The sequence below is a fragment of the Hyla sarda genome, chromosome 11, assembly GCF_029499605.1.
Source record: "Hyla sarda isolate aHylSar1 chromosome 11, aHylSar1.hap1, whole genome shotgun sequence".
NCBI classification, from domain to species: Eukaryota; Metazoa; Chordata; class Amphibia; order Anura; family Hylidae; genus Hyla; species Hyla sarda.
In genome coordinates, this window is record NC_079199.1 from 8,662,344 (window position 1) to 8,684,890 (window position 22,547).

General features: G+C 42.0%; 1 protein-coding gene across 1 annotated transcript in view; it reads left to right on the plus strand.

The window, feature by feature from the left end:
- The first annotated feature begins 11,537 nt into the window (after positions 1–11,537).
- Positions 11,538–22,547, plus strand: part of NID2 (nidogen 2) — a 115,750-nt gene continuing 104,740 nt past the window's right edge. The window contains exon 1 of the mRNA XM_056545167.1: positions 11,538–11,563. Coding sequence (XP_056401142.1) covers positions 11,553–11,563 — 11 coding nt within the window. The 5' untranslated portion in view covers positions 11,538–11,552. The remainder of the gene's footprint in view (positions 11,564–22,547) is intronic.

Sequence of the window (22,547 nt, forward strand, 5' to 3'; positions counted from 1 at the left end):
TGAAAACCGTAATATTGGATCACAAAGCTGAAGACCGAATTGAGAGGATGTGATTCTTACTGCAGGCAGATAATGTATTTAAAGAAGCAGCTTGTCAGAGTATACATGAGTTATGGGGTTTCTAAGAGGTTGGCCATTAGCTATCTCTTATTTCTGTCTGTAATGCTGTAATAGCTGACGTGACTTGACATGTACTGGAGGAGCTCAGTACACTGTATGGAAGGTGAACTACTATATTCTACCGGACGTGGCTTAAAGGGGTACACCGCCCCTAGACATCTTATCCCTTATTCAAAGGATAGAGGATAAGATGTCTGGTTGCGGAGGTCTCCCCGCGATCTCCCTGCTGCACCCGACATTCATTTAGAGCAACAGGTGCAGCGCCGGAGGCTTGTGACGTCACGGCTATGCCCCCTCAATGCAAGTCTATGGGAGGGGGCATGACTGCCGTCACGCCCCCTCCCATAGACTTGCATTGAGGAGGCATAGCCGTGACGTCATGAGCGGGGAGTGACTGTGACGAGCCTCCGCCCCGCATCACCAGTCATCCGGCACCGGATGTCTGGGGTGCTGCAGCCGAGATCGCGGGGGTCCCGCCAGATAAAGAATAAGATGTCTAGGAGTGGAATACCCCTTTTAAAATGCTCTTGAGGAGCTCAGTACACTATATCGCAGGTGAAGTATTATATTCTACCAGACGTGGCTTAAAGGGGTACTCCGCCCCAGACATCTTATCCCTTATTCAAAGGATAGGGGATAAGATGTCTGAGCGTGGGGGTCCCGCTAGGGACCCCGGCGATCTCCCTGCTGCACCCGGCGTTTGTTTAGAGCATCAGGTCACGTCACAGTCACTCCCCGCTCGTGATGTCACGGCTATGCCCCCTCAATGCAAGTCTATGGGAGGGGGCGTGACGGCCGTCATGCCCCCTCCCATAGACTTGCATTTAGGGGGCATAGCCGTGACATCACGAGCGGGGAGTGACTGTGACGTCACGAGCCTCTGCCCCGCATCACCAGTCACCCGGCACCGGTTGTCTGTGGTGCCGCAGCCGAGATCGCAGGGGTCCTGCGGATGTCTAGGGGCGGAGTACCCCTTTTAAAATGCCCTTGAGGAGCTCAGTACACTATATGGCAGGTGAACTACTACTATATTCTAGCCTAGCACCCCTGCCGGTTAGCTTGGGACTGCAATCTGGCCTTGGCCGAAGTGTGGTGCAGAATCTAAGGGATCTGCGATAGATTAAAGAAATGGGGACAAGTTTTATGTTTTATTTTTTGTTTATATTTTAGAACATTTGCTGCTTTTTTTCCCCTCCAAACTTTCAGGTAACCCATTTAACCAGTTGGATGGCTAGGTCGTGGTTCTCGGAGTAGTCACCAACGGTGATTAAAACACCAGAGGGTAGTCAGAGGGCAAGCATGGGTCAGACTGCGAAGAAGGTCTAAGGTCAGAGGTCAAACTGGGGAGGTAAAAGGGGAGGGGAGAAATTCAAGGGACAAGGCATCAGTGTATCCCAATTAGTGTGCCTCCAGCTGTTGCAAAACTACAACTCCCAGCATGCCCAGACAGCCAACAAGAGTTGTCGCTTTGCAACAGGAAAGGGAAGGCATGAGGCCCTCGAATTCTTAAATACGCCACCAGAATTGGTTGCCAAACCAGACAATCTGGATGCCATTGCACAGGAAGAAGACACAGGAATGAGGACAATTTGTAACTCTGCTTCCATCTTGTGCTTTTCAATGTGTTTTTACTTGTTTGTTCCCCTAATATAGAGAGGGCCCTAAAAGGGGCTCCCTAATATATAAGGGGCAGTAGTGTACTGTAGTACTGTTGCCTTTAATCACTGAGGTCCAAGGGATCATATATATATAGATGCAGTTTTGTTTGTTCTCACTGTATCTGAGTTTTTGTGTTCCCTCCTACACTGCGATAACTTACTGGTATGGACTTCCTACGGCATTTGTTTAAGATAAGGAATTTAGATTTTCAGCCTCATTGGGGAGAGGGACTGATGGCGATCTGTGGAATATGTGTCTGACTGGCAGGATCACTCTGATAAATTCCTAATATTGATGGGAATCCAAATTCTTTGTTGTTGCCTTCTGAAGCCATCTGTATATATGGAACAGCCAGGAATGTATATAGAATCTATAGGACCAGAGGCTTAAAGGGGTATTCCAGGAATTTTTTTTTATTTGACTATGCTACAGGGGCTGTAAAGTTAGTGTAGTCCATAATATAGTGTCTGTACCTGTGTGTGACGGTTTTCTCACAATTCTTCTGTGATTTTCACCACAATATTTATTTTTAACAGCATACAAAATGACTGTTGTCTCAGATTTTTACCGGGTTGCAAGGTGGCCGAGACCTGACATCACTAGTCAGCTGATGACAGGGAGCCTGTCTGCTTCAATGGGTGGAGGGATCGCTTGGTGGGAGAGAGAACAATCTGCAACTAATGCAACAGCTGTAGGCACCCTGATTGAAAACCACAGGTCTTTTGAATGTTTCAATGGGTGGGGTGGCTGATGTGTGGGAGGGAGGAAAATGGAATTGTGGGATTTATAGTCAAAAGAAGAAAACTCAAACAGAAAATACCAGTTCACAAAAAGCTACCCACAGTGTTATGGTAATCTCACAACATAGCCATTTAGCTCCAAGACAAGCGCAGATCCTTCCTAAGCAAGTCCATTACTGTCTGCCAGGTACGTACTAAAATCACCTTATGGTGGAGAACCCCTTTAACTTATAGCTTCTGGGCCCTAATGAAAAATCTGTAACAGGGCCCCAATGTGTCATTTATAAAACTAGTGTTTTCTTATTGGACAGAGGTGCCTTTTGGGCCCCCTTAGGCACCAGGGCCCCGATGCAACTGCTACCTCTGCACCCCCTTTATTTACTCATCAGAGCTCCTGTACAACCCTGTATTAAAATAGGGGGTGATCCCAAGATTAACAGTTATCCCCTATCAAAAGCTGATTGGTGAAGGTCCGAGCCTTGAGACCCCACTACCAGTCATGACAACAAAAGCCCCTTTTACCCCCAAGTAAATGGTGCTGGGTCCTGTGCCTGGGTATGTTCAGGAGATCCTTTACTATGCACACGTGCAGACCATGAGCACCATTCCATTGACAGCAAACCATTTTCAGATGGAATTCTTTTGGCATAATCTGGATCCGCTTCACTAGTTCCGCTACAGACCTGAAGTGTGCGCAGAGCAACAGAATTGACATGTCAACTCTCTCTATGGAATCCGCTCGGAAATGCATTGCCGTGTATTCAGAGCAGTCCTAACCCAAAGGCATGCTGGGAGATGTAGTTTTGCAACAGCTGGAGGCACCTTGGTTGGTAAACACTGGCCTGTACCCTACATGAATAATCCAAATGATGTCAGGGCATGCTGGGAGTTGTAGTTTTGCAACAGCTGGAGGCACACTGGTTGGCCAAACTACAATTCCCAGCATGCCCGGACAGCCTTGGCTGTCCGGGCATGCTGGGAGTTGTAGTTTTGCAGCAGCTGGAGGCACCCTGGTTGGTAAACACTGGCCTATACCCTACATGAATAATCCAAAGGATGTCAGGGCATGCTGGGAGTTGTAGTTTTGCAGCAGCTGGAGGCACTCTGGTTGGTAAACACTGGCCTATACCCTACATTAATGATCCGAAGGATGTTAGGGCATGCTGGGAGTTGTAGTTTTGCAACAGCTGGAGGCCGCCTGGTTTGTAAAGACTGGCCCATACCCTACATGAATAATCCAAAGGCTGTCCAGGCATAGTGGGAGTTGTAGTTTTGCAACAGCTGGAGGCACCCTGGTTGGTAAACAATGGCCTATACCCGACATGAATAATCCAAAGGATGTCAGGGCATGCTGGGAGTTGTACTTTTGAAACAGCTGGAGGCACCCTGGTTGGTAAACACTGGCCTATACCCCACATTAATGATCTGATGGATGTCCGGGCATGCTGGGAGTTGTAGTTTTGCAGCAGCTGGAGGCACTTTGTAGGCTTTCCTTATACATTGCTTGGAGTTCTGCTCCCCGTCCATACAATGTTGTTGCCTTTATTCAGTACATGATTCAAGTACGAGGCGCGTCCTTTATCTTGCGGTTACATATGTTGCCATTCTCCGTATTACCGCCATTCTTCACACCCGCCACGTAGTTGGTGTCATCTCTCCTAATCGTCTGTCTCCAGTTAGTGCTCCCATCCTGTTCTCAGATACTCGGTCACTATTTATAGGAGCTTCTATGACACATGATTAGTCGCAGACCGGACCGTCTAAGTCTGTTCAATATTATTTCAGAATATACAAAACTGACTTATTACTTTATAATTTTACCCAAATACTCATATAAGTGAAGGGTTATAAAATAATATGAACCTGACACAATCTTTAAAGGGGCTCTCCTCTTTGGATAGTGTTTAATTTTTAGTTGATCTGATGAGCCTTATGCTGCAGGTTTGCTGGGAGTAGTAGTACTGAGGATATGTCACGTGGCAGAGGGTGGTGCAGCCGACCTCATGTGCCCCTATGAACCCCAGTGACCTTATGTAAATTGAGTTGTTCTCCTAGTGCAGGAATGAAACATTTCGACACTAGAATTCTGTGAAACAACTTTAAAGGGGAACTACGGTACCTAAGTACTTATTCCCTATCCACAGGATCACCAATGGGGTCCAACCGACCACTGGGACCCCCGTGATCTCCTGTCCGACACCCCGGCTCTCTCTGTGCATGGATTACTGTTGCCCACCGCACAAAGTTCTGGCCGACATGTCCCTCCATGTATTTCTAATCCGTGCACGGAGAAAGCCGGGGTGCCAGAAAGGACATCACAGGGGTCTCAGCGATCGAACCCCTCGTGATCAGATACACTATCCCCTACACACAGAATCCTGTGGATAGGTAAGTACTTAAAGAGAACCTCTCATGATCTTGTTAAATTTTATAATCCTCCCAGTTCACAGCCCCCATCATGATAAACCACCTCCTGCCTTTGTTTTTATTATTTGTTAGTTTTCTACCTTGATATTGCTCTGTATTTCCTGCTCAGTCTCAGTCAGATTCACAGACTGGGAAGAGGCGTTCCCCAGCAGGCGTGACATCATCTGAAGCCGTACAGGGGAGAACTTCCTCCCTCACTCTGCTACACACAGCCCAGAGCAGATCAGTGTGAGATGAGCTATGATTGGCTAAGGCTGCACACACACCCCTCAGCACTCCGAACTGCATTTTCTGATTTTGGACTTCTGCCAGGCCAGCAGGAGTCCAAAGTCTGTGGAAAAGATGGGGGGAAATGTGCTCTGGACAAGTAGATAGGGTGACACCTAGTGGCAGCTTTTTTAAACACATATAAAACATAGAAAACGTGTTTTTTTTTTTAAACAAACTATATTAGAAAGATTTTTTATTTACCATAAGGAGTGCAATAGCAAGAATTAGTATTGAAGGTACTGGAGTTCCCCTTTAACTCTTTACTGAAACTTCTTGTGGAAATCCAATACAATAAAGGCTCTTTAGCACAGCCTGGAATATTACAGTTCTTAGTGCAGATGAATGAAGATTTGGTCACTGTCCCTTTAAAGGTTATTTGTGCAGCATATTTACTGAATGGAAAAGCTCTGAGGTGCTCTTAGCATGAGTAAATGTAGTTGCAGATATAGACAGGATACAGATTATACAGTCCAATTGCGTTGTTTCCTATTAGTGAGGATCTATACAGGTTGGCTAACTGTGGTGCTATACTTGTACTTTCAGTCCCCAACTCTGGTTTGCAGCACGGTACCGGAAGGGACATGCACAGGAAACTTGCTGATGACCCAGCATTATTCCTATCCCGTAAAGATTAAGTATATGCAGAGGGGTCCTTGTTCAGCTTTCTTCTCCCCTGTCTAAGACTAAACTCCTTCTTGGAGCTGAGGTCTTGAAGCACTCTACCCTCACAGCCTGGACTGGAAAAGGACAATGACTTCCTTGTTGAACAGGATTCCTCATAGAAATAACTGTTCTGCCCAGTTGTAGGTATGCCTGCAAAGCTAGGAGATGTTAACACTTTGTTGGCCTGAGCCAGACTCAAACAAACTGGTTTGGGTCCACCCCTCTCCAGAGAGAAGGAGGCTGAACTAGGGATTCTTCCCACAGCCTTCTAAAGGTTTTGTGCAAAACCATCGGCTAGGGAACATCACGTGACCAAAGCATCATCCATGTGATACAATAAGAATGCAAATTTTAACCCTTACGCTCTTGTTTTAACTCAGTGTATGCTATTAATGTAGTGCAATGCACAAAAAAAATGTTTTGCAAATAAACTCAAATGTAGTCGACGGAAAGTTTTCTAACAGCCACGCGACAACAGAGATTAACTGGGGAATCGCGCCAATACCCAAGTGTGCAATAAAGTGTAAACTGATTTTAAGTGTTGTTCAATAAAGCTTGTTTATTTTTAATCCCATTAACGCCTTCTCTGTTGTATTTATATTTTGCTTTGCGTGGGATTGGTTACCCTCATAAGGGGCTGTTTTCCTTGATAAAGTGTAAACTAGTAAAAGCAAAAGAGAAGTCTTCAAGTGTGTCTAGCAGGGACAGAGAATGGACAGAGGGGAGATTCATAATAACTAAAGATAATAATAATCTATAATCCAAAGGATAGGGGATAAGATGTCTGATCGCGGGGGGCCCGCCGCTGGGACTCCCCGCGATCTCTCTGCAGCACCCGCATTATGTGCGGAGCTGCGTCTCCAGACTCGGAAACCGGAAGTTTTCGGGACTGGAGAAGTGATGTAATGCCACGTCCCCTCGTGATGTCCCGTTACGCCCCCTCCCACAGACATGAATGGAGAGGGCGTGACGTGACATCACGAGGGGGGCGAGCCTGGAGATGCAGCTCCGCACATAACGCGGGTGCTGCAGGGAGATCGCGGGGGATTCCTGTGGCGGGACCGCCATGATCAGACATCCTATCCCCTATCCTTTGGATAGGAGATAAAATGTCAAAAGCCGGAATAACCCTTTAAGATGAAAGATATGGTACGAGAGTATACAGAAGTATAAAGAGCATGCAGTAGTGACTAGTGGCAGCTCAGATGCAGAAAACCTGAGAATACTCAATAATAATAAAAATAATAAATACAATAATATAAAACCATAAAATGTAAATAAATGACCACCTAATATTATACCTATTGTTATTGCAGCTTTACACTAATTGCCTTTATAACAGAACGCCTCCCTAATGTCATTATATAAGATATGGCAACAATAAAAAATAAAGGTTAAAAAAAAGGTAAACAAAGTTTTGTAGTTTGGTTATTTGTAAGCACGGTGGGTGCTGCGCCCCTTGTGGGAATATCTTTGCTCCTCTGCTGTGAGACATAATTGCTGAAAACAGAATATACTGTAATTCCTGAGGAAAATTAACAGAGCTCCTGTGGAGAAAACAATAGTTCCCAGAAATGCTGGAGATGTCAGTAATAGGTTTGACGCAAACTGTAGTGGTCCCGCTATGCACAAGTGTAGGTAGTTTTAGTGGAAAAAGATGAATGCATATACAGTATAAGCTTAGGCTATTCAGCTCGTACCAATTCCCAGATGAAGGTGTGACGTGCCGAAACACACGTTGGAGTGGTGCTGTCCTGGTCTTTACACTACTACTGTTTGGTGATTACGTTTCTCTGTATAGTATGGTTGGGCTATAGGTTGCTTGGCCATATTCTCTTGTTACATAGCACTTTATATTATGCACTTTGCTGGATTTATGTTCACTGTGGACAGTTGTATCCTACGTGTTTCAGGTGCCTTTTCTTGTGCTGCTGCTTAGTTTTTTGTGCAATAATCATTCCAGCTGCTATATTCTGACCGACCACTGTTACGTTACCTTTTCTTTTATGTACATCCCTACCTGCAGATCTGTGATATCGTCTTTTTGTTGATGTCTGTGTTTCTCCTTATACATGTATGTTAACCATATAATTGTGTGTATTTTACAACACGTGTATTGGGCAGAACCTCCTTCTTTACAGAAAAGACCATGGGCAAATCAACTGGTTCTGAACCTGAACTCAAAATCATTCTACCATTTTATAGAGAATACACAAAATTGCAAAAAAATATCTATAGACCCTGGCATCTTATACATAATAATAAGTTTTTAGGTTCAATACTCCCAATATGTCCACCAATTGTGTACAGGGTTAAAGGTAGCACCCTCAATCAAGAACCCGTCTGCAAAACCACAAACTAGAACTTGGCTGAACATCAAGGGCTTTTTCTGGTATAGATCCTGGTATAGATCCTTTTTCTGGTATAGATCGTGTAGATCCTGATATAGATCCTTTTTCTGGTATAGATCCTGTAGATCCTGGTATAGATCCTTTTTCTGGTATAGATCCTTTTTCTGGTATAGATCCTGTAGATCCTGGTATAGATCCTTTTTCTGGTATAGATCGTGTAGATCCTGATATAGATCCTTTTTCTGGTATAGATCCTGTAGATCCTGGTATAGATCCTTTTTCTGGTATAGATCCTTTTTCTGGTATAGATCCTGTAGATCCTGGTATAGATCCTTTTTCTGGTATAGATCCTGTAGATTCTGGTATAGAACCTTTTTCTGGTATAGATCGTGTAGTTCCTGTATAGATCCTTTTTCTGGTATAGATCCTGTAGATCCTGTAGATCCTGGTATAGATCCTTTTCCTGGTATAGATCCTGTAGTTCCTGATATAGATCTTTTTCTGGTATAGATCCTGTAGTTCCTGGTATAGATCCTTTTTCTGGTATAGATCGTGTAGATCCTGATATAGATCTTTTTCTGGTGTAGATCCTGTGGTTCCTGGTATAGATCCTTTTTCTGGTATAGATCCTGTAGTTCCTGGTATAGATCCTTTTCCTGGTATAGAGCGTGTAGATCCTGATATAGATCTTTTTCTGGTGTAGATCCTGTAGTTCCTGGTATAGATCATTTTTCTGGTATAGATCCTGTAGTTCCTGGTAAAGATCCTTTTTCTGGTATAGATCCTGTAATTCCTGGTATAGATCCTTTTTCTGGTATAGATCGTGTAGATCCTGATATAGATCTTTTTCTGGTGTAGATCCTGTAGTTCCTGGTATAGATCTTGTAGTTCCTGGTATAGATCCTTTTTCTGGTATAGATCCTGTAGTTCCTGGTATAGATCATTTTCCTGGTATAGATCGTATAGATCCTGATATAGATCTTTTTCTGGTATAGATCCTGTAGATCCTGGTATAGATCCTTTTTCTGGTATAGATCCTGTAGTTCCTGGTATAGATCCTTTTTCTGGTATAGATCATGTAGATCCTGATATAGATCTTTTTCTGGTGTAGATCCTGTAGTTCCTGGTATAGATCCTTTTTCTGGTATAGATTGTGTAGTTCCTGGTATAGATCCTTTTCCTGGTATAGATCGTGTAGATCCTGGTATAGATCGTGTAGATCCTGATATAGATCCTTTTTCTGGTATAGATCATGAAGATCCTGGTATAGATCCTTTTTCTGGTATAGATCGTGTAGATCCTGGTATAGATCCTTTTTCTGGTATAGATCCTGTAGTTCCTGTTATATATCCTTTTTCTGGTATAGATCCTGTAGATCCTGATATAGATCCTTTTTCTGGTATAGATTCTGGACACCAACTCAAGAAAATAGTGTCAAATCCATTGTAGAAGCATAGAATGTGTCGGCAGACAAGAATTATTTGGCCCATCTAGTCTGCATAATACTCTGAATAATATTAATAGTCCCTGGCGCTATCTTTTATGAAGGATAGCCTGATGCTTATCCCTATCTTATATGAAGGAAAACCTTATGGGAGGGGGTCTGACAGGCATCACGCCTCCTCCCATAGACTTGCATTGAGGGAGCGTGGCCATGACGTCACGAGCCTCCACCCCACATCGCCAGTCATCCGATGCACCTTGCACCTGATGTCTGGGGTGCCGCAGCCGAGATCACGGGGGTCCCCAGTGACAGGACCCCCACGATCAGACATGTTATCCCCTCTCCTTTGGATAGGGGATAAGATGTCTAGGGGCGGAGTACCCCTTTAAGCCTCAACCAGCAAGGCAGCGGGAGCGCATGAACACTTGCACAAAGAAGAGAACACTTCTCCTCATCCCGCTCATGTAGTCGGTGGCTGCTCACAAAAGCTTGAGCCAACACCAGCAGGAACTCTTTACATTTGGTGAGCGGTGCCGGGCCCCACACTCTGTCTTCCCACAGTGACTTCCAGTTTCCGTACTTTTTTTATTTTAATCAGAAAAGTTTTATTGAACATTTTGTAGTTTACAAGCAAACAGCAAACAGAACAAAACAACCCCCCCCCCCCCCCCACCCACCCACAGAAACCCCACCTCCCCCTCCCCCGGTGATTCCCATGCCTTGCCCTCCATGAAAAATGAAGAGAATACCGAGATACATACTAAGAGAAATGCAATAAAATACAATATCCGTTCATATATAGTATGGGTACAATACAACCGTGACACTAAAAACAAAGACAATGTTGAGAAGAGGTGCGGGTGATGACTACCACAAGGGATGGTATGAAAAATAGAAGCAGGGTCACCCAGTTTCCGTACTTAGCAGACGCATAGCTTGTAGCTTCTGGGCCCCGATGCAAAATCTGCAACAGGGCCCCATATGCCAATTATAATACTGGTCTCTAATGGGGCAGATGTGCTTTGGGGCCCCCTTAGGCACCAGGACCCTGGCATGACTGCTTCCTCTGCTATCTCTATAGCTACACCCCTATCTTTTCCCCACTAAAGCTACCTACACTTGTGCATAGCGGGACCACTACAGTTTGCGTATAACCTATTACTTACCTCTCCAGCATTTCTGGGAATTATTGTTTTCTCCACAGGAGCTCTCGCACTTTGTTACCTTTCTGTTTTCAGCACTTATGTCTCACAGCGGAGGAGCGGAGATATCCCCACAAGAGGCGCAGCACCCACCGTGTTTACAAATAACCAAACTACAGAAGTTTGTTTACTTTTTATTTGTACTTTTTATTGTTGCCATTCCTTATATAAGTGGTAATTTATTTACATTATATGGTTTTATATTTTTGTAATTATTATTTTTATTACCTTGAGTATTGTTGTTTTTTAGCATGGGCCCTGCGGCACGCTCTTTATACTCTTATATGATATATTCCATCGTGATAAAAGTTATAGTCTATTATTATTATTAACTTTCGGAGTTGGTCCATTCTCTGTCCCCGACACACTTGAGGACTGCTCTTTCGCTTTGATTTCTTCTATCAACTTGGATTTCCCATAAGATATTTGCAAATGCATTCTCGAAACCAGCCACATTTTTTACTTAGCATTGTGAATAAGTGAAAGATTGCAATATTTATCTACAGTAGAGGGAAAAAAACTAAAAAGTCCATACTTACCCTCCTTCCTCTTCTGCCCCTGTAATCATTTTCTTCTTCCTTCCAATGATGATTATTTCCCATTCAGCAAATTCCTGTGGGCACAAAACATCATTGGAAGAAGAGGACCGCAAGATTTGAGCGCAGCAACAGTGGGAATGTTGGGCACGTGAGTATAGTATTATTATTTTTACTGCACCAGGAGTAATAAAATGCTGCAGCACGAAAACCCTCTTAACTTTGTCTGCAGTGTAATACAGTATCCTGAAGGTTAGTCATAAAAATGCACACTCACTCGTGTATTTAAAGGGGTTATCCAGGAAATTTTTTTTTTATATATATCAACTTTTATATATATAAACAGATTTGTAAATTACTTCTATTAAAAAATCTTAATCCTTTCAGTACTTATGAGCTGCTGAAGTTGAGTTGTTCTTTTCTGTCTAAGTGCTCTCTGATGACTCCTGTCTCGGGAACTGTCCAGAGTAGAAGTAAATCCCCATAGCAAACCTCTTCTACTCTGTGCAGTTCCCGAGACAAGCAGAGATGTCAGCAGAGAGCACTGTTGCCAGACAGAAAATAACTCAACTTCAGTAGCTGATAAGTACTAGAAGGATGAAGATTTTTTTTAATATAAGTAATTTACAAATCTGTTTAACTTTCTGGAGCCAGTTTTTTTCCTGGAATACCCCTTTAACTTATACTGTACTGAATTACACCCAAAGGAACTGCTCCCCATTCTGCACAGCATGAAGAGTTTACAGCAGCTGCTAGTGTCTATAACTACCAACCTTTTCCCACAATATCTTTCCCCTGCTTCTGTGGGAGCTTTTAACCATTGTGTGAATATAGCTTATCTTGACTTAAACACCATAGACCATCTGCCAATGATAATATTTTTTTTCACAGCAGGCTGTAAAGCAGGATTTTCCCCTTCTTCCCATATGTAGAGCAAGTTGGAGGGCTTCCTGATGTACTGACATCTAGTGGCTAATGCAAAAACTGCCATTAGATCTGGTCTGATTAGGTCTGTTGCAGTCGAATCGAAAAACAATGCTAATTTCTTTAAGAAAACACTCCCCTTCTGTTTCCAGTCTGGGTGTGGTTCTGCAGCTCAGTTCCGTTGAAGTGAATGGAGCCAAGTTGTAATACCACACCCAACCTGGAGACAGACAGGGAGCGTTTTTTGAATGAAAGAAATTAGCTCTGTTTTTCGATTCCTGAATAACCACTTTAATTGACTGCAACAGACCTAATCAGACTTGATCTAATGGTAGTTTTCGCATAAGCCACTAGATGTCAGTACAACAGGAAGCCCTCCAACTTGCTCTACATAGGGGAGGAGGGGGGAAATCCTGCTTTACAGCCTGCCCTACTGAGAATTTTAGGGGGAATTTTTCAACGCTTGACCCCAGAAAAACTATAATGAAAAAGTCGGAAATCTGTATGCAGAACACGAGAAAAGTGCCTAATTTTTTTTAGCAAATCTGTCATTGCTCAAAAGTTTGCAACAGTGGTCTCAAACTGTGGTCCTCCAGATGTTGCAAAACTTAAACTCCCAGCATGCCCGGAATTGAAGTTTTGCAACATCTGGAGGACTGCAGTTTAAAGACCACTGCACAAAGAAATGAGATAAGAGGGAAGCCTTGATTTACCTTTCAGGGGCAGTGTGGAGAAGGCAGACAGGCTTTTGGCTGTCTAAGCATGCTGGGAGTTAAGGTTTTGCAACATCTGGAGGGCCACAGATTGAGAACACTGGTTTGAAACAATTTTTCATCAAAAAGGTACACGAAAACTATTGACAAATTTTGTCTTTATATTTACACACTCTCCCAACATATTCAGCTAGAAGTGAACTGAGGGACAGAGGTAAATGAACCCGGGGGTCCGCACGCAGTGACCCAGGAAAAGATATTCTGTAATATGCACAATAAACCTTAACCCATCCGCCAGAACATGTTCTCTTCAGGCTCCAGAAACAAAACAAATATTCGCCACGCCGGCGGCTGACACTGATGGGAAGCAGAGGGGATTCAACTATAAACTTTGTTTTTAAAACATTATCAAATTTCTTTATAAAGTTAGAAGCTCAAGTTTTAGATGGGCGCTGTCATTAAAACTAATTTTTGCTATTGCACTATTTATGGCAATTAAAAAAATCTTTCTCATGTACTCTGTTTAAAAAAAAAAAAAAGAAGTTTTCTATGTTTTATTTGTGTTTAAAAAAGATGCCACTAGGTGTCTCCCTACTTGTCCAGAGCACATCCCCCCCCCCCCCATCTCGTGCACAGACTTTGGACTCCTGCTGGCCTGGCAGAAGTCCAAAATCAGGAAATTCAGTCTGGAGGGGTGTGTGTGCAGCCTTAGCCAATCATAGCTCATCTAACACTGAACTTCTCTGGGCTATTTAGCAGAGTGAGGGAGGAAGTTCTCCCCTGTATGGCTTCAGATGATGTCACGCCTGCTGGGGAACGCCCCTTCCCGGTCTGTGAATCTGACTGAGACTGAGCAGGAAATACAGAGCAATATCAAGGTAGAAAACTAACAAATAATTAAAATAAAGGCAGGAGGTGGTTTATCATGATGGGGGCAGCGAACTGGGAGGATTATAACATTTAAATAGTTTTTTCTTTTTTTTTTTTGTCTTTATTCGTGTTTTTTTGTCTTTATTCATCCATAGTGTTACATGATAAATTAATGGCTGCCAGCAGTCGCCTGAAGGGGGAGCTCACAGCACATGGATATACACATCTCTTATTGATCTCAGTGATGAATACTGCACACAGGCAGTCAGACATGTCATGTTTGTACCTCTATGGCTGTGTGTAGCAGGAGATTTGGAGCTTTGTATCAGAACAACAGAGCTCTAAAGACTTAAAGGGGTACTCCGGTGGAAAACATTTTTTGTTTTTAAATCCACTGGTGCCAGAAAGTGAAACAGATTTGTAAATGTCTTATATTAAAAAAAATCTTAATCCTTCCAGTACTTATTAGCGGCTGTATACTACAGAGGAAATTCTTTTCTTTTTGAATTTATTTTTTTGTCTTGTCCACAGTGCTCTCTGCTGACACCTATGTCCGTATCAGGAATTGTCCAGAGCAGGAGAAAATCCCCATAGCAAACCTATGCTGCTCTGGACAGTTCCTGACACGGACAGAGGTGTCAGAAGAGAGCACTGTGGACAAGACAAAAAAAAAGAAATTCAAAAAGAAAAGAATTTCCTCAGTAGTATACAGCTGCTAAAAAATACTGGAAGGGTAAAGATTTTTTTTATTAGAAGTCATTTACAAATCTGTTTAACTTTCTGGCACCAGTTGATTTAAAAAAAATAAAAGTTTTCCACCGGAGTACCCCTTTAAGAAGCTGTGGCAATAACTGCACGTGCATACATACGGTATTGCCTTGGTCATTGGTGAAGATTGTTTTGCCAGGATTGTAACAATGAGTAAACAGTAAAATGATAGTATAGTTCGGTGACCCTGGGCCTGTAGATGGTGACATTGTGCTGGGAGTTGTAGTACATGTGGTCACCCAATATGTTGTCACAATGGCAGGAAGTTGACCTCTGGCTCAAGTACACTTTACTGATTGACACAGCAGTGATAAACAGGGTGGCACTGGTAGTGAAAGGGTCTAACACAGTGTTTCCCGACCAGTGTGCCTCCAGCTGTTGCAAAACTACAACTCCCAGCATGCCCGGACAGCCAACGGCTGTCTGGGCATGCTGGGAGTTGTAGTTTTGCAACAGCTGGAGGCACCCTGATTGGGAAATTTGTAGCTTCTGGGCCCCGATGCAAAATCTGCAACAGGGCCACATATGCCAATGATTGTACTGCTCTCTTATGAGGCAGATGTGTATTGGGGCCCCCCTTAGGCACCAGGGCCCCCAGTGCGACTTCTACCTTTGCTACCTCTATAGCTACGCCTCTGCCTGGGCACACATTGTGTAGGGTGCCTGGTGGAGGGTAAATAGGGTGCCTGTAAAATTCAAGATGCAGTGACCATCAGACACAGGTTTAAAGGGGTACTAAAGGGGGAAAACTATATATATTTTTTTTTTTTAAATCAATTTGTGCCAGAAAGTTATACAGATTTGTAAATTACTTCTATTAAACAATCTTAATCCTTCCAGTACTTATTAGCTGCTGAATACTACAGAGGAAGTTATTTTCTTTTTGGAACACAGAGCTCTCTGCTGACATCATGACCAGAGTGCTCTCTTGCTGACATCACAAGCACAATGCTCTCTGCTGACATCTCTGTCCATTTAAGGAATGGTCCAGAGCAGTATATGTTTTCTATGGGGATTTTCTCCTACTCTGGACAGTTCTTATGGAGAGAGTTGTCAGCAGAGAGCACTGTGCTCGAGAGCTCTGTGTTTCAAAAAGAAAAGCATTTCCTCTGTAGTATTTAGCAGCTAATAAGTACTGGAACGATTAAGATTTTTTAATAGAAGTCATTTACAAATCTGTTTAACTTTCTGGCATCAGTTGATTTAAAAAAAAAAAAATTCCACCGGAGTACCCCTTTAAGCACTTTGGGGGAGATTTATCAAAACCTGTGCAGAGGAAAACTTGCCCAGTTGCCCATAGCAGCCAATCAGATCTCTTCTTTCATTTTTCACAGGCCTTCTTATAAATGAAAGTAGTGATCTGATTGGTTGCTATGGACAACTAGGCAAGTTTTTCTCTGCACAGGTTTTGATAAATCTCCCCCTTTCTAGCTGTAGTGTATTAGGAAAACTATTATTTCCTATTACTTTTATACCAATTAGAGATGAGCGAACTTAAAGTAAATTCCATTCGTCACGAACTTCTCGGCTCAGCAGTTGATGACTTTATCCTGCATAAATTAGTTCTGCTTTCAGGTGCTCTCGTGGGCTGGAAAAGGTGGATACAGTCCCAGGAGACTCTTTCCTAGGACTGTATCCACCTTTTCCAGCCCACGGGAGCACCTAAAAGCTGAACTAATTTATGCAGGAAAAGTCATCAACCGCCGAGCCGAGAAGTTCGTGACGAATGAAATTTACTGTAGGTACGCTCATCTCTAAAACCAATGGGTGACCGTTCTCAGATGTTTATATCTGTGTGTTTTGGGTCATTATCCTATTAGAGGAGCCAGGACCTGGGACTGAGATAAAGCTTCCTGACACTGAGCAGCACATTTGGCTCCAGAATTCCTGAATAGTCTGGAGATTTCATTGTACCCTGTTCAGACTCAAAACAAGCTCCAGTTTTGTCTCATGTGTCCTAAAGATGTTCTCCCAGAAGCTTGGTGTCTTGTCACATATTTATTTTTGGCAAATTCCAGTCTCCCTTTTCTATGATTTGCTTTTAGCAGTGGTGTCCTCCACAGTCGTCGGCCGTTAAAGGGTTACTCCTGTGGAAAACCATTTTAATTTTTTATCTATTTTTTTCAAATCAACTGGTGCAAGAAAGTTAAACAGATTTGTAAGTTACTTCTATTAAAAAATCTTAATCCTTCCAGTACTTATTTGCAGCTGTATGCTACAGAGGAAGTTGTGTAGTTCTTTTCAGTCTGACCACAGTGCTCTCTGCTGACACCTTTGTCCGTGTCAGGAACTGTCCAGGGCAGGAGAGGTTTGCTATGGGGATTTTCTCCTGCTCTGGACAGTTCCTGATACGGACAGAGGTGTCAGTAGAGAGCACTGTGGACAAGACAAAAAGGAAATTCAAAAAGAAAAGAATTTCCTCTGTAGTATACAGCTGCTAAAAAGTGTTTATGTGTTTATGTGCATTGCATCATAGCTATTGCATACACTGAGGCAGTGTTTCCCAACCAGGGAGCCTCCAGCTGGTGCAAAACTACAACTCCCAGCAAGCCCGGACAGCCAGAGGCTGTCCGGGCATGCTGGGAGTTGTAGATTTGCAACAGCTAGATGCATTCTGGTTGGGAAGCACTGCACTGAAGTATTAAAAGTGTAAAGCTGCAATTCCCAACCAGGGTGCCTCCAGCTGTTGCAAAACTACAACTCCCAGCATGCTCAGACTGTCTTAGGGGGTCCCTTATTACATTCATATCAGATATTTCCTTCTCACTTTAAAGGGGTACTCCAGGTGGGAAAACAATTTATTTTAAATCAACTGGTGCCAGAAAGTTAAACAGATTTGACTTCTATTTAAAAATCTTAATCCTTCCAGTACTTATCAGCTTCTGTATGCTCCACAGGTAGTTGTGTAATTCTTTCCAGTCTGACCACAGTGCTCTCTGCTGACACCTCTGTCCATGTCAGGAACTGTCCAGAGTAGGAGCAAATCCCCCTAGCAAACCTCTCTTGCTCTGGACAGTTCCTGACATGGACAGAGGTGTCAGCAGAGAGCACTGTGGTCAGACTGGAAAGAACTACACAACTTCTTCTGTAGCATACAGCAGCTGATAAGTAGTGGAATTATTAAGATTTTTTTTAATAGAAGTAATTTACAAATCTGTTTAACCTTCTGGCACCAGAATATATATATATATGTTTTCCAGGGGAGTACCCCTTTAAAGTTATTTCAGGAACGTTGTGCGTCCTTCTAGCTTTAATTAAAGGGTACCAACAATTTTGTCCACAATTGTGTACAGTAGAATAATGTTTTGCCTGTCCAGTTTGCAACAATGTATATTACATAGAGACCAGATTGTTTACCAAACAAACAGACTGGATACAATTGTTGTAAACCTTCAGATGTCATTGGGTCTGGAGGGATTTTTAGCCTCTGGGGTAAACAAGAATTTACCGACATAGCGAGTAGAGGTTTTGAACTTGGCGTGGAATAAAAACAAAATGCAAAATTGGAAAACTTTTATTATTTTGCTTTATTTGCATATCATTAGGGGGAATGTGTAATTTCTGTATGTAACCTTTCAGGTTCCGTTGTTGCTGCTTGTAAACGGATTGCAAATGGTTGTAAAATAATTCTATTGTTGTCAATGGGATTTATTTTTACAATCCTTTCACACCCGTTTGCACCCGTCTGAGCTCATTTCCGTTTGTTTTTTTTCCGGGAGAAAAAACGGATACAGTAAATGTAACATTGAAGTCTATGGAAAATGGAGGTGCCTTTAACCTGTTAATGATGTAGGGCGTACCTGTACGCCCTACGCCCGGTCCCGGTGTTTAAAATGGGGTCACACATCACATCGGGTCAGTCCCAGCTGCTAATGATAGCCGGGACCCTGGGCTAACAGCGCGCAGCACCAATCGTTGTGCCGCACTCTATTAACCCTTCAGACACGGCGATCAAAGTTGACCGCCGCGTCTGAAAATGAAAGTAAACGCTTGCTGGAAGCTCAGCTGGGCTGATCGGGACATCGCGATAAAATCGCGATGTCCCGATCAGCTAGGATGTGAGCGGAGACCCCCTTACCTTGCTCCGTCACGTCCGATCGGCGTTTGATTGCTCCAAGCCTGAGCTACAGGCTTGAGCAATCGAGCCCCTATCTCGCTGATCCATGCAGAGCTATGGCTTTGCAGGGATCAGTATAAGAGATCAGTGTGTGCAGTGTTATAGGTCCCTATGGGATAACAATGATCAGTGTGTGCAGTGTTATAGCCCCCTATGGGATAACAATGATCAGTGTGTGCAGTGTTATAACATCCTATGGGATAACAATGATCAGTGTGTGCAGTGTTATAGCATCCTATGGGATAACAATGATCAGTGTGTGCAGTGTTATAGCATCCTATGGGATAACAATGATCAGTGTGTGCAGTGTTATAGCCTCCTATGGGATAACAATGATCAGTGTGTGCAGTGTTATAGCCTCCTATGGGACCTATAACACTGCAAAAAAAAAAGTGGAAAAAAAAAGTTAACAAAGGTCATTTAACCCTTTCCCTAATAAAAGTTTGAATCACCCCCCTTTTCCCATAAAAAAAAAAACATGTGGTATCGCCGCGTGCGGAGATGTCCGAACTATAAAAAATATACCATTAATTAAATCGCACGGTCAATGGCGTACGCGCAAAAAAGTTCAAAAGTCCAACATAGTGTATTTTTGGTCACTTTTTATATAATGAAAAAATGAATAAAAAGCGATCAAAAAGTCCGATCAATACAAAAATGATACCGATACAAACTTTAGAACACGGCGCAAAAAATGAGCCCTCATACCGGCCCGTACGCCGAAAAATAAAAAAGTTATAGGGGTTAGAAAATGAGAATTTTTAACGTATACATTTTTCTGATTGTAGTTATGATTTTTTTCCGAAGGACGACAATATCCAACCTATATAAGTAGGGGATCATTTTGATCGTATGGACCTACAGAATAAAGAGAAGGTGTAATTGTTACCGAAAAATGCACTGCGTAGAAACGGAAGCCCCCAGAAGTTACAAAATGACATTTTTTCTTCAATTTTGTTACACAATGAATTTTTTTTCCATTTCGCCGTGGATTTTTGGGTAAAATGACTAATGTCACTGCAAAGTAGAATTGGTGGCGCAAAAAATAAGCCATCATATGGAATTTTATGTGCAAAATTGAAAGGGTTATGATTTTTAGAAGGTGAGGAGGAAAAAATTTAAATGCAAAAATGGAAAAACCCTTCATCCTTAAGGGGTTAATGTCATCCATTTGCATCCATTTTATCAATCGGTTTTTTTGATCCGTTTTTACTTCTGAGCATGCGTTTATTAACTGAACAATAACGGATACAAAGGGATAACATCCGTTTGCATCCGTTATTTTCCGTTTTTCTTAATTTTTTTTTTAAGCCTGTTTTTATTTTTGACGGGAAAAGAACGGGAAGGGTCTAGACAGCCGTGTGAACGCAGCCTTATCTATAACAACTCATCAAATCAGTGGTCCCAAATTTTGCCCCCCCCAGATGTTGCAATACTTCAACTCCCGGTATGTCAGGACAGCCAAAAGCCTGTCTGCCTTCTCCAGAGGATCCACACTGTCACTGAAAGGTAAATCAAGGCTTCCTTCTCATCTCATCCCTTTGTGCAGTGGTCTTCAAACTGCAGTCACTCCAGATGTTGCAAAACTTCAACTCCCAGCATGCCCGGACAGCCGTTGGCTGTCCGGGCATGCTGGGAGTTGAAGTTTTGCAACATCTGGAGGGCCACAGTTTGAGACCACTGCATCAGATCACAGAGACAGCTGTTTGCACTTATATTCATAATGAGTAAAAACAGTCTTATGTTTTTTTTAGTCTTTCTGAAAAGACATATTTTGGTACATTTCTCCATAGTTACATTACTAATATTTACACGGGACCAGACCCCGCTATCTGCGGTTTTCACTCAGTTGTGTTTGGGGAATGTTTAAAAAACTGATTACAACTTTACTTCTATTGATTTCTTAAACCCCATTGCTACTCATAACTATCTCTGATATATTACCGACATAATCACCTATAGTAAAAAAAAACAGACAATAAGCTATAGGTCAAGGGTGGACTGACACCTCATGGGGCCCCCGGGCAATAGAAGATCATGGGGCCCCCTTGTGCCCACCCTTAATAGACCCCCCCCCCCCCCCCCAAACAATATAATTTGTTTTTCCCCTCTGTACAGTCTGATGGGGGTGATAGTACTGTGGTTGCTTCTAGAGATGAGCGAACTTACAGTAAGTTCGATTCGTCACGAACTTCTCGGCTCGGCGGTTGCTGACTTTTCCTGCATAAATTAGTTCAGCTTTCAGGTGCTCCGGTGGGCTGGAAAAGGTGAATACAGTCCTAGAAGACTCTTTTCTAGGAATGTATCCACCTTTTCCAGCCCACTGGAGCACCGGAAAGCTGAACTAATTTATGCAGGAAAAGTCAGCAACCGCCGAGCTGAGAAGTTCGTGACGAATCGAATTTACTGTAAGTTCGCTCATCTCTAGTTGCTTCCATCACACTCCTGTCACTCTTAGGCAGCCTGTACATGCTGAGATCCCACAGTGACAGGAATGTGGTCACCAGGTTCCCATTGGGATAGAACCAGGAACTAGAAAGGAAGGCTTCCTGCAATATCTGAAGCTTGGCCGCACTGACTCCTCTCCCCCTCCAGTGAGTGCAGGCACAAAGTAGTGAGTACAGCCCCAGCAATCACACTCCTATCACCCCCAGGTTCTGATTACCTGCTCCCAGAATGCTCCTGCAATCTTCTCCTCTGGCCTGCCTTTTTGCAGACCAGAAAAGTAGCAGTAATTTAATGATTGCTATAATGCTATAAATAGTAAAAAAAAAAAAAAAATAAGAATAATAAGAATAATAATGTTTTATTAAATGTAAATAATCCCCTCCCCTTTTTAAATTAAATGACCCTCTTTTTACAAATAAAAAATATAAAACAATAAAATAAATAAACCTGATGGTCAGTAACAGTAATTTAATGATTGCTATAATGCTATAAATAGTAAAAAAAAATAATAATAATAATAATGTTTTATTAAATGTAAATAATCCCTTCCCCTCAAAATCAAATGATCCCTTTTTACAAATAAAAAATGTAAAACAATAAAATAAATAAATCTGATGGTCAGTAAAAAAAAAAAAAAAAAATTATAATAATAATAATGTTTTATTAAATGTTAATAATCCTTTACCTTCAAAAAAAAAATCTAATGACCCTCTTTTTACAAATAAAAAATGTAAAACAATAAAATAAAATAAAATAAACCTGATGGTCAGTAACAGTAATTTAATGATTGCTATAATGCTATAAATAGTAAAAAAAAATTATAAATAAGGTTTTATTAAATGTAAATAATCCCCTCCTCTCAAAAAATTTTAATGACCCTTTTTGTTTACAAATTAAAAATGTAAAACAATAAAATAAATAAACCTGATGATCAGTAACAGTAATTTAATGATTGCTATAATGCTATAAATAGAAAATAGATAAATAATAATAATGTTTTATTAAATGTAAATAGTCCCCTCCCCTCAAAAAATCTAATGATCCCCTTTTTACGAATCAAAAATGTAAAACAATAAAATAAATAAACCTGATGGTCAGTAACAGTAATTTAATGATTGCTATAATGCTATAAATAGAAAATAAATAAATAATAATAATGTTTTATTAAATGTAAATAGTCCCCTCCCCTCAAAAAATCTAATGGCCCCCTTTTTACAAATCGAAAATGTAAAACAATAAAATAAATAAACATATTTGGTTTTGCCGCTTGCGGAAATGTCTGAACTAGTAAAATA